We start from the raw sequence: 14862 nt of genomic DNA, 5'->3' as shown, positions 1-14862 counted from the left end.
TGTTCATCGGTGTGCCTTTTCCCATTGTCTTTCCTGCTTCTGTGTAGAAAAAACATAAACTGGTCCTAATCTACAGAGAAAGGGAGGCAGTGCTTCCAGGAACAACTGTTAACATTCTCCCGGCAGGGCTGCTCTCCTTTCATCCAGTGAGCTGGCTCTGACGACACCTGGCAGATGGGGCTCCTTCCCAGGTGTCTCTGCCTAGTTTACTATTGCCAAGGCAGCCACATCACATGGTGCAGCTAAAGAAGGGGAATAGCATCAAATTAAATGGATGGATTGGAAACAGGAGGCCACCACCTTGGCCTCTCACCAGTCTGGGATTAAGCTTTGTGCTAAACTATAGTGCTCTGTCCCAGCCAAACTACATGCCCTCTTGCTATATAACCAACTGAGAGCATGCCTTTTCCTTCTTCAAAAATTCAAAACACAATGGCGATTTTCTTAGCATGTGACATGGGAATAATAGCTATATTTAAGGTTGTGGGAAAATATACCATTCCTGCACAGCATGGAGAACATGATGGCTGTGTGTGATATTCTGCAGTGTATGATTAGGTAGAGGCAGGGTATCTGTGTTTGTATAAATGCAGGGGAGAGAAGGGAGAACTGCATGGATACAGCTCAGGGAGGTATAAGCTAACCCAAGAATATAGTTCACTGTAGGGTGAGTTGTCCTTTCAGCCAGAATGGCATGTGCACACTCGCACATGCACACACCCATGCAAATATGCAGAGGACTGGAGAAAGCTTCAACAAATGAACTCTCATATGACACCTGACCTGACACAAAAAGTGTCCATCCAACCCTATGGCAATTGGGTTGATCCTGTGAAAAATCTGTAGTTCTTGATCACTGCAGTGAGCATAAGAACAGCCCTGCTGGATCAGGCCATAGGCCCATCTAGTCCAGCTTCCTGTATCTCACAGCGGCCCACCAAATGCCTCAGGGAACACACCAGATAACAAGAGACCTGCATCCTGGTGCCCTCCTTTGCATCCGGCATTCTGACATAGCCCATTTCTAAAATCAGGAGGTTGCACATACGAATCATGGCTTGTAACCCATAATGAATTTTTCCTCCAGAAACTTGTCCAATCCCCTTTTAAAGGCGTCCAGGCCAGATGCCATCACCACATCCTGTGACAAGGAGTTCCACAGACTGACCACACGCTGAGTAAAGAAATATTTTCTTTTGTCTGTTCTAACCCTTCCAACACTCAATTTTAGTGGATGTCCCCTGGTTCTGGTGTCCTGTGAAAAATCTGTAGTTCTTGATCACTGCAGTGAGCATAAGAACAGCCCTGCTGGATCAGGCCATAGGCCCATCTAGTCCAGCTTCCTGTATCTCACAGCGGCCCACCAAATGCCTCAGGGAACACACCAGATAACAAGAGACCTGCATCCTGGTGCCCTCCTTTGCATCTGGCATTCTGACATAGCCCATTTCTAAAATCAGGAGGTTGCACATACGAATCATGGCTTGTAACCCATAATGAATTTTTCCTCCAGAAACTTGTCCAATCCCCTTTTAAAGGCGTCCAGGCCAGATGCCATCACCACATCCTGTGACAAGGAGTTCCACAGACTGACCACACGCTGAGTAAAGAAATATTTTCTTTTGTCTGTTCTAACCCGCCCAACACTCAATTTTAGTGGATGTCCCCTGGTTCTGGAGTTACGTGAGAGTGTAAAGAGCATCTCTCTATCCACTCTGTCCATCCCCTGCATAATTTTGTATGTCTCAATCATGTCCCCCCTCAGGCGTCTCTTTTCTAGGCTGAAGAGGCCAAAACACCGTAGCCTTTCCTCGTAAGGAAGGTGCCCCAGCCCAGTAATCATCTTAGTCGCTCTCTTTTGCACCTTTTCCATTTCCACTATGTCCTTTTTGAGATGTGGAGACCAGAACTGGACACAATACTCCAGGTGTGGCCTTACCATCGATTTGTACAACGGCATTATAATATTAGCCGTTTTGAGCAGCATTTGTATCCAGGTTTTGGAAGGCCCCTGGGCAAGAGGCTCTTAATGGGCCTCTTAAAATATGAACAGTGTGTCCACCCCTCCCACAGCCCAGTAGTAACTGACGGATGGCAACAAACAAGCATGCAATTGCTGCAGCTCTTTCTTGCTGCCCAAACCCCATTCCATGGATAAGTGATATGCAGTGATGCCCACTCCTACTCCTAGCCAGTACTGTTTGCTCACTTGTCCACCTTCTGCCATGATAAGGGAGTCATGTGTAAAAGGGGGAGAGGATGAGAAACTGCGATCATTTTCACCCAACTTCTGCCATGGTGAGGGATAGGGCAAGCGAACACGTGGCAGTGGACACTGCTCCTCCCCTTCCACCTCTCAGAAATTGTGACCCCTCTCTCCTTGCTAAAAGTTGTGAGGACATTTCAAAAGGTTCGCCTTTTTGGAATCAGCCCAACTTCTCAGATACTCCCCTGACAGACTGAGCAATGAGGTGCCCCCCACTTTGGGATATCTTTATATCCCACAGCCATGGTTGCCCTATTGTTGTTGTTGTCTGTTGTTTACCCTTCTTCCCTAAACTGACTGGTAACAAAAAACCTCAACACTGAGGCAGCTTATTGGACAGCGATGTCCAACTGATTTCCAAGAGTGGGAAAGTAAAGCGTTCAGGTGACATTCCCCCTTCCAGCCCAGTATCTAATCACACAGTAAAACCTGGTTGATGCCTGCAGGCAAAGAGAGTGACTAAAATGATTACTGAGCTGGAAAGGCTACAGCATTTGGAGTTTGGGGCTACAGTCTAGAAAAAAGGCATCTGAGGGGGGACATGATTGAGACATACAAAATTATGCAGGGGATGAATAGAGTGGATAGAGAGATGCTCTTTTTCCCTCTCACACAACACCAGAACCAGGGGACATCTGCTGAAATTGAGTGTTGGGAGAGTTAGGACAGACAAAAGAAAATATTTCTTTACTCAGCGTGTGGTCAGTCTGTGGAACTCCTTGCTGCAGGATGTGGTGACGGCATCTGGCCTGGATGTCTTTAAAAGTTGATTGGACAAATTTCTGGAGGAAAAATCCAATCTGAGTTACAAACCATGATTCGTATGTGCAACCTCCTGATTTTAGAAGTGGGTTACATCAGAATGCCAGGTGCAAGGGAGGGCACCAGGATGCAGGTCTCTTGTTTCATTGTGTGCTCCCTGAGGCCTTTGGTGGGCCACTGTAAGATACAGGAAGCTGGACTAGATGGGCTATGGCCTGATCCAGCAGGGCTGTTCTTATGTTCTTAGGTCATTCATTCCCCCCTTCACATATTTGCCCTGGTCACTCATCCAAGCAACGGATGCATCAGCAGGGGTCATCGATCTGGTAAGGAGTAGGTGTAAGGACCCCAGATCCGGACTAGTATGAGTACTTAGGGTAGGGGAAGTACCCAGCAAACCACTTTAACATTTTAATTTCAGCTTAATTTTAACCTCTGCCCCAACCTTTACCTTCATCCATCCACCTGAACCATCCTTTGTTATTCCAAGGCTTCCTTCACTTCCTACTTTTTGTCTTTTACTTTACTCTGTTCATTTTGGTGTTCTCTATTCTTTTAATTAATTAAAACTCTTTTAATAATAAGAATAATTATAGAATTTGTATATCACTTTTCTCACTGACTCTCACAGTGCGTGAAAATCTTACAGACTGAAGGCAGTTCACATAGGCAGGCTACACTAAACTAATCTTTATTTCAAATGAGTTTTTACAGTAATTGTTCTATGAGCACTTGTAGAAACCTTCACTTCCAGATGGAATCCTTTTTATGGTTACTATTTTAGTCTGCCTAGTCTTCGTTCACTTGGGAGGGAGCTGGTTTGCTCAGTCTTTTCTCAGACCACAAGCATTCAATACTTTAGTTTTTAAGGGGACTCCCAGGAATTTGAGGGCTCTTCATTCTCCTGGGAGAGAGGTTCCCCCAAAGCAGCCTGTTTCTGTCTTGTTTTCCCTGGCCTTGTGTGGAGGAAGCAAGAACTACCATCTCAGTTTAAACTCAATGTCAAGATGAGACAGGTTGAAAGTAAGTACCATCTGCTAGGCACTATACCCTCTGCTCATCTGTCTTCTGCCACAGGAATAAATATTGTTACACAGGTAAACAGTTTTAAAAAATGGGAACCAACATGAAAACTCAGGATACACATAGCTCATGGTTTGGCTATCATGATTCACAGATCAGAAGGAAGTTTTGAAAAACAATTTGCCCTTGAGAAACAACACTATTAATTTAGATGATCGGAGTCTTCTGTGCCAAGAAGAATTACTGAGGGGTGTACAGAATCTCTTATCTGGAAGGAAATTAAACTAAAGAAAGATCACCCTTCCTAGAAGGGAACTGTGCATTTGTGTTTAAATGTTGGCTTGCAGGACAGGGTGAGCTAGTGGAAGACAGTTTGCAATTAGATCCCCCTGGCTGACAGAGTTTAGTTAAACACAAGTATATATTTTAAGAACAATCCAAAAATATGGTTGTGATGTGGGTTTCACTGGTGAAAGAAGCAAGGGGTTATAGGAAAAGTTGAGAGAATGTGTAAAAAGGAGCACATCTTTACACTCCCCATCCCTGATCTGAGATCTCACATGGGACAAAGGGGAAGCGGCTCAGAGCCTTCTCTGCTGTTTGAGAAGTCAAACAGAACTGATAGGTTCTTCATCATGAACACACTGAGGGTCAAATCCTATCCAATTTTCCAGTGCTGGTGCAGCTGTGCCAATGGGGCATGCACTGCATCTTGTAGAGAGGCGGCAGTCACAGAGGCCTCCTCAAGGTATGGAGACTTACTTATTTGATCTCTTACTTCAGGGCTGCATTGCGACTGCACTGGTGCTGGAAAAATTGGATAGGATTGGGCCCTGAGAGTGCAATCCAAACCTCTTCTTGAGCCGGCGCAGCTGCCCCTGCACCAGTTCAGAGTGTTGTAATGTGCTGTAAATCACATTTGCAACTACTCATGAGATAGCTGGGCCGGCACAAAGGCCTGCACTGGCCCAGCAGCACCACATCCCATCCCAACATGGGCCGGCAGAGGTAAGGTTGTGCCAGGCAGCATGTGGGGGTGGGGTGGGAGAGGGTGGTGGGAGGATGTTTTGGAGGGAGTGAGGGGGCATTTTTGGGCAGGAGAGGGTGAAACATGGGAGGATCTGGCCCAGGAGGGGGTGGGATCAGTAGAGGCCTTCTCCGTTGTATCCTAACACTCTTCCTAGGCTGCACAGGGCTTGCTGGATTTGCAGCAGCTAAACAGCTGGCTTGGCAGTAAACTGAAGGGCGGTGGGTGCTGTTTATTTCCTGGAACGCATTGTAGCTGAAAGGCCTGTTGCTGCTGAGCTATTAGGTACATACAGGATTCTACTTCATCAGAATGGATGACGTCTCAATATTTTTTCAGCCCTCTCAATTTGGAGTTAATGTGTCTGTATCCATCCTGCATGATCAGTTGGCACTAGATTCAGGACTCCTCCCATTCCAAGCCCTGTCCTAAAAGTCTGGTTCTGCTCCTTTGGCTCGCCACATCCAATCTGAGTTTCTTGAAGGCCATAGAGGAAGGCAAACCCCTCCTTTGGCTGGCATTCCCTTCTCTGTTGTTAGCTTTCATCACAACCTGCAGCTGTTGTCCCAGTTAATTAAGCCCATTGTGGAGATGGGCTGACATCAGCTGCCGGTTCAAGTCCCCCTTCAAAGTAATAGAAAGTACAAGTGGGTGGGTGAGGAGCCTGACAGCTGCTCTCAGAAGCAAGGACTGGGAGGGGCCATCCCTGACCAAATGAGTAGGATGGAGAGTGAGACAACAGCCAAGTCATGTGATTGCAGAAGCCGCTGGAGATATGAATTGACCTTTCCAGAAAGGCACCAGGTGTGTGAAAAAAGGGAGACCTGCTTCTAAGAAGGGTACCTTTGTGTGTGAAAGACACTTTCAGATTCATGACCTTCAGGGGATTGTCTAAAGCAGGCTTTGTTTGTTTCTTTCTTCTCCTCCCTTCCTGCACAGATATTCAAGATCATCCAGGCAGGTGCAGGGACTTAGGGCATTACACTGAGGAGAGGGGTAAGGAGGCACCAGGATAGACTTTGCTTGAAGGCAGCAGGGCTCTGCTTAGGTTAGAGCAAGGGGTCTCCAAACCCTGGCCTGAGGGTCACATCTGGCCCTCTGGAGGATTTTATCTGGCAGGTTTGGTTTCCCAGCCTCTTGGGGCTAAAAATAGCTCAAAAGATGCACTTCTGGGTCTCTCAACATGGGTATATACTGCATTCAGCCACTAGCTGTGCTGAATATAATGCAATGTAATGGAATGAAATTATTGCATTTCATTACATTCAGCACCTCTAGTGGCCGAATGAGGTATATTCCAGGTCTCTCAGCATGGATATCTGTCACGGGTCACGGTCAGTCACTAGAAGTGCTGAATGTAGTGGTTGAAAGTAGGGCTAGCATATACCCATGCTTTTTCAATCCTTTTTCAAAATCCATTCCCCCCTCTTCCTGTGCAAGTCCATTTTGCCCTATGCTCCCCTCTTCCTTCCACCCCACCCACTCACTGTATTCAATCAATTCAACCGCATCATTTCTCTGTGTATTTATTTTCCAGGCCTCAACACTGTGTCAGATATACAGTGTGATCCTCATGCTAAAAAGTTTGGAAGCCCTTGGGTTAGAGCAAGTCTTTTGGCCCTAGAAGCCTGAGGGAACCTAATGGAAGCAAAACCAGGAATGGGAATTGCAACAATTCCTGATGGGAATGCCAGCCATGGGAATAAATTTCACAGACAAAATCAGAAGAGTCAGGAAACTTGTCAGAGAGCTGTTTGGGAGAATAATTTGCTTGGCAGATAAGATAAGACAGGCCTGGCAGAGCCTGTGTCACCTGTGTTACCTACATGTCTGTTATGTGAAAATCCCCTTTTGCCTTTGAGATGTGATTTTCTCTCTATCTGGTTATGTACTATGGACTAAAATATCATGCAGGCCAAACTTCTCATACAGGCCACAATCAGGTCAAGTCACAAGGTTGCACATATAGGCATCTTAAATCCACCTCCCTGTGAAGAAATCTGGCATAGTAAATCATTGTTTAAGTGTCTCCGACATTACTGTATTCATTGTATTGTTTTAACTCAATCACTGCTTAAGTACTGTATGCAAAATTGAACTGCCTTCCTGGGTTGCCCATTCATGGTATTGTTTGAGTTCCTCCAGCTAGGAAGCCAGCCATTAGACCCCATTGAATTTTGCTGATAAGGGACATCCTGACTCCAAACACTTTGCTGGTGGTAGTAAGCAAGCTGCCCTCTGGCTCAGGCAGCCAGCAAACCCCTTTTTAAAAGAGGGCTTCTGCCACATGCTCCTCCAAGGACACAACACATCTGTGTTGTGTCAGAGGGTCCTCCAGACAGGACTCTCCCCTCCCCCATCCAACTGCTCTACAAGACAGGTAACTATCTTGCGTCTGGAACTCTTTCCCTTCTTTCTCTCCCACCCCCTTTTTCCTCCCCTTCTCTCCCCATCTTTAGTTAGCAACTGGGACTGGCAGATCAGGGGCCCCTAAAATCCTTCCCTACAACCTTTCCCTTTTCTAATTTCCTCCGATGCACCAAATACTTTTTACATGCAACCACCATAAAAGCTAGTTACACTAGATTCAAGTACTAGGACTAAGAAACATATACTCAAGTGCATTATGTTTACCTTTGTGCTTTTGTAATAAAACTATAATCTTTTATTAAAAGTTATCTTTCTCCCAGTCTCCTCTTCAAGCTAAAAGGGAATTTCTCTGCATTACGCCGTCTTGTTATCCAGCCTGTGATCCTGAAGTTCTAAAAGGGTAGTGTAATAATTCCCCCCTAAACAAAACAGCCCTTTTGGTAACATGTCCTCCTGCCCTTCCACACATTTCATAGTGTTTCTAGAGTAATGCCATGGGGCATCAGAGGTAACAGGTTCTATGTCTGTGATGTATGGCGGCATTCTGTGCTCCACGAAGCAGGGAAGTAGTGGCTTCCTCTACTGGAACAGGCTAATAATTGCAGGCATCCTTGGAATATCATCTCATGTTCTGTTGATCATTGCTGCATCTGAGTACAAAGAGGCTCAGTACATTTTGTCTGCGAAAGCGGATGTGGTTATGGCTAAAAGGTGAGGCACTTTTCAAACTAGGCATGTTAATGGATAAGATAATGCCTTGTTCAGGGGCTTCCCAGAAACACTGACTAGCTGCTGTTAGAGACAGAATGCTGGGCTAGCTAGACCCTTAGGGTGCAATCCTAACCCATTTTCCCGTACTGACATAAGGGCAATGCTGCTTCAAGGTAAGGGAACAAACATTGCCATACCTTGAGGATGCCTCCATAACTGCCCCCGTACTGCAGGATGCAGCACATGCCCCACTGGCATACCTATGCCAGTGCTAGAAAGCTGGTTAGGATTGGGGGTGCCCTAGGGCACAAACCTAACCAGGTCTACTCAGAAGTAAGTTCTATTTTGTTCAATGGGACTTACTCTCCAGAAAGTGTGGTTAGGATTGCAGCCTTAGTGTGATACAGCTATTAAGTTCTTACAGGACTGTCACAATATAGTCATAACAAATTAGCCCAAATAATAAAAGCACACATTTTACTTGAACAATAATCTGCCTGAAGCTAAGAATGGACTACACAGATTTGAGAGCTCGAAGAGTGCACTGTGTGACAACCTCCTTCCTTTGCAGTCACCACTTTAATTTGTGCACATATATTATGACTAAAATTAGCTTTTGCACTTTCACTAATCAGCAGCGCCAATGCAGACTTTTCCAGAGATGATAGATGTTGCTCTGAATAATTCTCAAATTCTTCTTGACCAAGTGTAGCTATTTTTATTTTTTGGGTCTGCTAGGACCAAACATTAAATGTTCTGCTTGCCAACCTAGTCATGTGTACTGAATACATTTCTAATCTATGCAGTTCCTCTCAGCATCTGCACTGATCACCAATCGCTGTGACAAAGAAAAGGGAAGCATTGATAGGGAACAAAGCAGCACCACACACACTTGCTTGGGTAAAAGTGGACAGTTGGTTTTCCCAGTTTGAGGTGCTAAGGAGCCTCCATTCAGAATGAAGAGCTTACTGACACACAGTATAAGTAGCATGACAGTGGCACTCTGAGGGCAGGGGTGCCCCAATGAGGAAAGGAAGGCTACACTGGCTTTTTAATAGCACAACTGCTAACTCAGACTTCATAATTGCAGCAAAATCTGCACTGTGTTGCCCCAATCTTTGAGTTACGCCCATTGCACCCCTGCTGGACCTGCAAGAGACCAGCAGGGGGCGGCCTCCACTGCTGCCAGAAGCATTCAGGCACTAGGAGGGTATCAAGAAGAAATCTCCTGCATGCCCACAGAATGGCAGTGGGGTTGTCAGGGGACTTAATGTCGTAAAGCCCCTGGTCCCAACAAGGTAGCTTTGAAGGGTGTTGCTGGAACCTGGCATAGATCCACCTAGCACACCTTCTGGGATACGCTCCTACACAAAGAGATTTTCTGTTGCTTTTTCAGACTCTCCCTGTCAGCCAGCCAGCCAGCTCTGAGAGACAGAGAAGGCACTATGTATGAAAATGGAACAGAAAAGGGAGCAGAGCAGCCTGTACCCCAAAAGGACAAGAAAGACCCCACGCTGCCCAAAGCCCTCTGAACCAAGCAGCATTCCCTGACATCGTTCCAGGGAAAGACACTCAACTCTGGATGGAAACAAGAGGATGCAGTAGGCAGCATCTCTGCAATCCCTCCACCAGCCAGGAAGGATTTATTAGTATGGAAAGCATAATCAAACTGCAGCATGGCATAGCCTGAGCTGGGCAGCCTCCAGATGCATTATGCCCGCAGAGGCAGGCTAAGCGTTGGCCAAGGACACACGCCAGAGTTTCAGGAACAAGAGCACAAGTGTGTGTCACAGAGGCAAAGAGAAGTTGTGAGCCAAGAGAAGTGTGAGGCCACTCGGGCTTGTGTGTGCACAAGTAAAGGGGCCCTCTGGGGAGCATTACTTCCGAGTGCTTATAGCCATACCTGGTTTTGCCACTGACTCACGCAAGGAGCCTGAGTTTATTTGTGCCTTTCTTCAAGCCACCCAGAAATTGCTGCAATTTTGCAGTCTGTATGCATGCCCTCTGCCACAAAAACAAAACACATGCAATTCCTTGATATTCCTTGCTAGTTTTAAAGACACAATTCCATTACACATGCACATGGTGGGGGGGGGGGGCTGTAGTTTAGTGAAGATCTTTGCATGCAAAGAGTCCCAGGTCCAACTCCAGCAGTCTCCAGAAAGGGCTGGGGAATTCCTGTGTGAGATCCTAGTCAGTGTAGATAATACTTAGAGGTGTTTGAAAATATGTTATTTACCTTACTCAGAAGTAAATCCATTGCGTTCAGTACGACTTACAAAGTAAACCTTTCTTACTCACCAGAAACAAACACCCCCAATAAAACTGAGCTATATGGACCAATGAACTGGCTGAGGATAAGTCATGTGCATACACATTCACAAATATACACAGAATATTACACCACTGCACAATCTCACCAGACTTTATTACAGATTACTTTTTTTTAAAGTATCACCCCATGTCCCAGTATGTCAGTCAGTCACTCCCCTTGTCTTGCCAAAAGCGCAGTTCTCTCCACTACCAGATTTAGACTTAGTGAGGCCCTATTCAGCATACATAAAATTTTAAAAGCTCCCCCCCCCCCAAAAAAAAACAAAAAACACTTATGCAATTTTTAAGGCCCTGTGGATTGTGGAAGCCCTAAGCTGTAGCTTGCTTAGCTTATGGCTAAACAAATCCAGCACTGGTTCTCCCTGAACTCCCCCTCTCCATTTATAAACCTTTGCAGCCTGCAGGTCGGAGCAGCCAGTTGCAACCAACAACCTCAATAAATTGAAGCAGCAGCAAGGAGAGGATGACAAGGACATGGAGGCATCAGAGCTTGTGAAAGAAAACAAAACTGAGTGACTGGTGACTGTGGGAAAGGTCCTTTAGAACCAAGTGGAATTGTTCAGTCAAGCTACAACACCACTGAAGTGAACAAGGATCAAAACAGAGACACAGGAGAGGTGGGACCATGAGCAGCCTGTAGGTGCTGTAGCAATGCGGAGGGAAAGGAGTGCTGTTGCAGTACCTGTAATGCAAAGGTTGTCTCTGTCGAGGGCCTTGCCGCACTGTCAGATGAGCTTCCAGTCCCCATTTTTCTGTTCCTGTCTCCCATGCTGCCCTGCTGTGGTGGTGGGCTGACCCCAGCATGTCACTGACAGCCACAGGTGCTCCACAAGCCGGGCCACTTAGCTTGTCAGTCACTCATCCACAAAACCAGCTCCCTCTGCAGTGCCTGTTAGAGAATTAAAGAAACCATTAGGCCTTAGATGCTAGAGATGCAAAGACCTGTAGGAGGAAATGTGTCCTACCCTGCCCTTATCTACTGCCTCTGGGTTGAATCAGAAGCCCCCCCCCCCCCCACCTCTGGAAGCTGTCATTCCTAGGGGTGGAAAAGAAGGAAAGGACTTCAAGAAGTGGAGAAACTGAGAGCTTAAAATAGGAATCAAAGGCCAAGGTGACTCCTGGGCTCTTGTCAGCAGAGAACTGTCAGTGCAAGCCTACACATGCCTACTCAGAAGTAAGTTCCATTGTGTTCAGTGGGGCTTACTTCCAGGAGAGTGTGTATATATAGGATTGCAGCCTTGGAGTGACGCCTATGAGTAACAAACCAGAGATACAGTGATACCAAGGCCTACTGCAGCTGGCCATCGTCACTCGCACCTTCATAATATCTGGATAAAACTGCTGCAGTGCACTGTACACTATATCGTTTGAAAAGCATTCAGAAATGCTACCGGTTCTCCGGTTCTTGGTTTCTGGGCTCTGTTGAAAGAGTTGGTTTTGACCTTTAAATCCTAAAGGGCCTGAGGCCAAGTTCATCTTCTTTTTGTATTTATCTGTTCACTTCAATCATCTTCAAAAATCTGGTACCAAATTTCCCCATTGGCTTCTGTGTGATGGATAGCTGGGCAGGACCTCCCCAGTGAGAGTACCTAGATCAGCGGTTTTCACACATTTAGCACCAGGACCCACTTTTTAGAATGAGAATCTGTCAGGACCCACCGGAAGTGATGTCATGACAGGAAGTGACATCATCAAGCAGGACAATTTTTCGCAATCCTAGGCTGCAATCCTACCCACACTTACCCTGGAGTAAGTTCCATTGACTATCATTCTTAAAAGAATATAGATAGTAGCTTGTTAAAAGTACAGGTCTGTAACATTTCCCCAAATGCAGCCACTTACCATGGTAGCATCAAGTCTAATATATTAAAAAGAAAATATTGAAATGAATGGGAACCCACCTGAAATTGGCTCACAACCCACCTACTGGGTCTCAACCCACAGTCTGAGAAACACTGGCATAGATTATGAGACTGGGGGGTGGGCTTCCTTAGCACCACTACTGAAGCTCAGACAACAATATCCTACTATTTCAGATTCTAGATAACCAATTGCTATTTCTAGGTCCTGTTCCAGTCCTGTTGTACTGCTGGTGCTTTGATCACATTGTTATTTTGTTAGGTTTGTAGATATTTTGTTTATTGAGATTAAGCCACTTTGCAGATCCTTTTGGAAGGAAAAGGGATAGAAAACTTTTGTAATGAATCCTTCTCCCTCACATGTTCCTCATTGGTTTCTGTCACCTCTTGCAATAGAATGACTGCAAAAACGAGAGAAGATCCTGAGGCAGCACAGTTGCAGCAATCCACTCACCACTAATATCTGTCTGAAAAAGACAGAGAACAGAGCAGAAAAGAACCTCAATCAAACTTCCAAAGTCAAAAAAACACAACCACTTTGCATGAAACCATCTTAGGAGCCAGTGAAAAATATTGCATAGGGGAAAAGATCAGTATGAATATGGCACAGAGTGGTAGCTACACATGTGTAAGAAGTAAGTGGCAGGAACTTGCTGAGCCCATATGTTTTCCTTCTGAAAGGTCAATGCCACTAGTGCCCCCCTGTGCCAGGAGATCAGAAAGTGCAGTAATGAAGGCATCTTGACAGATGGAGGGAAAGGGGCCAGTTGGCTATGAGCCCACCCTGACAGACAGAACTTCATAATCTCCTGGCCAGAAAGGCAGCTCTGGTCTTTGTGTTCCAAGGGCAGAATATGCGCCATCATCTGGCTAGGACTAAGGCACAGAGTCACTTGGGGGGGGGGTGTCACAGAATCTCCAGGAGTAAAAACAGAAGGACTTCTTTGGCCCTGAATGAGAAGGGGGGGGGGTTCCCATTTCCCTCTTCAGGAAAGAGCTACGTCCCCCTCCTGAGAAAAGGGTTCTGCTTATGTCTATTTTTCCTCTCTTGCATTCCAGAACCCTGCAAAACCCAAGACCAGATTTGCACTCACACTTTGGCCTGCAGGCTGGCAGAGCCTCCTTGGAACCATAACAAAACCAGACAGGAGGCACAAGAAAGGACCCTGCCATCAGCACTGAAACTGGAGCTGCACTGGGGATGTCATACTGGGCCAATTTGGCAGATACTCTTACCTCAGCATATGGGGAAGGGGTATGGATACCTCTTCTCAATCAAGAGCACTAGCACACAATTGCAGGAAAGAATCCACTAGCACCCAATTGCAGGAAAGACACCCTCTTCTTGGAGTCAGGGATACCCTGTGTTCTCAGTGTGGCACTAGAGGGCACTTTACAATTTTTTCAGGAAGTAAAATTGTATGTTCAGAGCCCCCAACGAGGGAAAAAGTTGGGGGACCTGACTCTAGCACCCCGCAGTCTAATTTGGAGAGCTTCTTTTTGCATCCCTGAATCATCCTCATCCTTCCCTCATCCTTTATCACTGAGCACGGACTCCTGCACACTCCATGTTCTACACTAATCATTCATCAGCATATCCAGCCTCCATGGGGTCCCTCTTTCTAAAGTGATAATTAATTATGGCTGTGACAGTATTTTCCTGGAGCAGACTCCATCAGGAAACACAAGCATCATTCCGTAGGGCCAACAGTGTGTCATCCAGAAATCATAGCCTCTTCTCCTTCCTTCATGGAAAGGAAGGCCGTGAAGTGGTTCCTTTTCACCCTAGAGAATGGGTCCTTCCCTGAACCTCACTATTTGGTTGTTGCACTCAGTCACAAAGCTGGAGAAAACAGAAAAGTGTGCAAACGTAGGAGGGGAAGCCAGAACGGGGGGGGGGGGGTAGAAATCCAATGAAGGCCCACGCTATGGCTGCTTCGTTGGAGTGGGTAGTGGGCTGGCAGGGAGTTGTGCCTGGGGGATGCAGTCAAGTTTGGCCATGCTATTCACAGTCAGTAACACTAATTGGTATCTTGTGGCTGGCAGAGCCACAGGCACATGTGATGTGCTTGCTGGAGCTCTCTGGGGAGACAGTAATTGCGGCAGCTCTAGGCCTGGCTAAGCTTTGATGGACAGAGAGCAGATCGGCTTTAATGAGGCTGGGGAGGAGCACCTCAGACACAGTATCCTTCAAGGAGGGGCTGGAAACTGGAATACACACTTGGGACCAGGACAAATGTGGCAAGCATGAGAGGTAAGGGCAACAAGTAGAATTGCCACATGTTTTCTGGCAGAATTCCTGTGCATTGAGCTGCATGCCAGATAGAAAGTCAACAGGTGCTGCTTCACCTGTTGAATTTCTGCCTTCTATGCAGATTGTAAGAAGCTCTGCCAGGGGGGAAAGTGGCAACTGTAGCAGAGAAAACCTGCACAAGGACTTATGAAAATCCAGCACCTGCCCCCTTCCACAGACAAGCTGTCATCCCCAATGTGAAACTAATATTGTGGCA

General features: G+C 46.3%; 1 protein-coding gene across 1 annotated transcript in view; it reads right to left on the bottom strand.

The window, feature by feature from the left end:
* Positions 1 to 11347, bottom strand: part of GOLGA7B (golgin A7 family member B) — a 43119-nt gene extending 31772 nt beyond the window's left edge. The window contains exon 1 of the mRNA XM_066619575.1: positions 11176 to 11347. Within this exon, the coding sequence (XP_066475672.1) occupies positions 11176 to 11262 (87 nt within the window). The 5' untranslated portion in view covers positions 11263 to 11347. The remainder of the gene's footprint in view (positions 1 to 11175) is intronic.
* Between the last annotated feature and the right edge of the window lie 3515 nt (positions 11348 to 14862).

Source organism: Tiliqua scincoides, chromosome 3 (genome assembly GCF_035046505.1).
Source record: "Tiliqua scincoides isolate rTilSci1 chromosome 3, rTilSci1.hap2, whole genome shotgun sequence".
Lineage (NCBI taxonomy): Eukaryota > Metazoa > Chordata > Lepidosauria > Squamata > Scincidae > Tiliqua > Tiliqua scincoides.
Note: the sequence above shows the minus strand (reverse complement) of the source record. Positions and strands in the feature narration are given on the sequence as shown.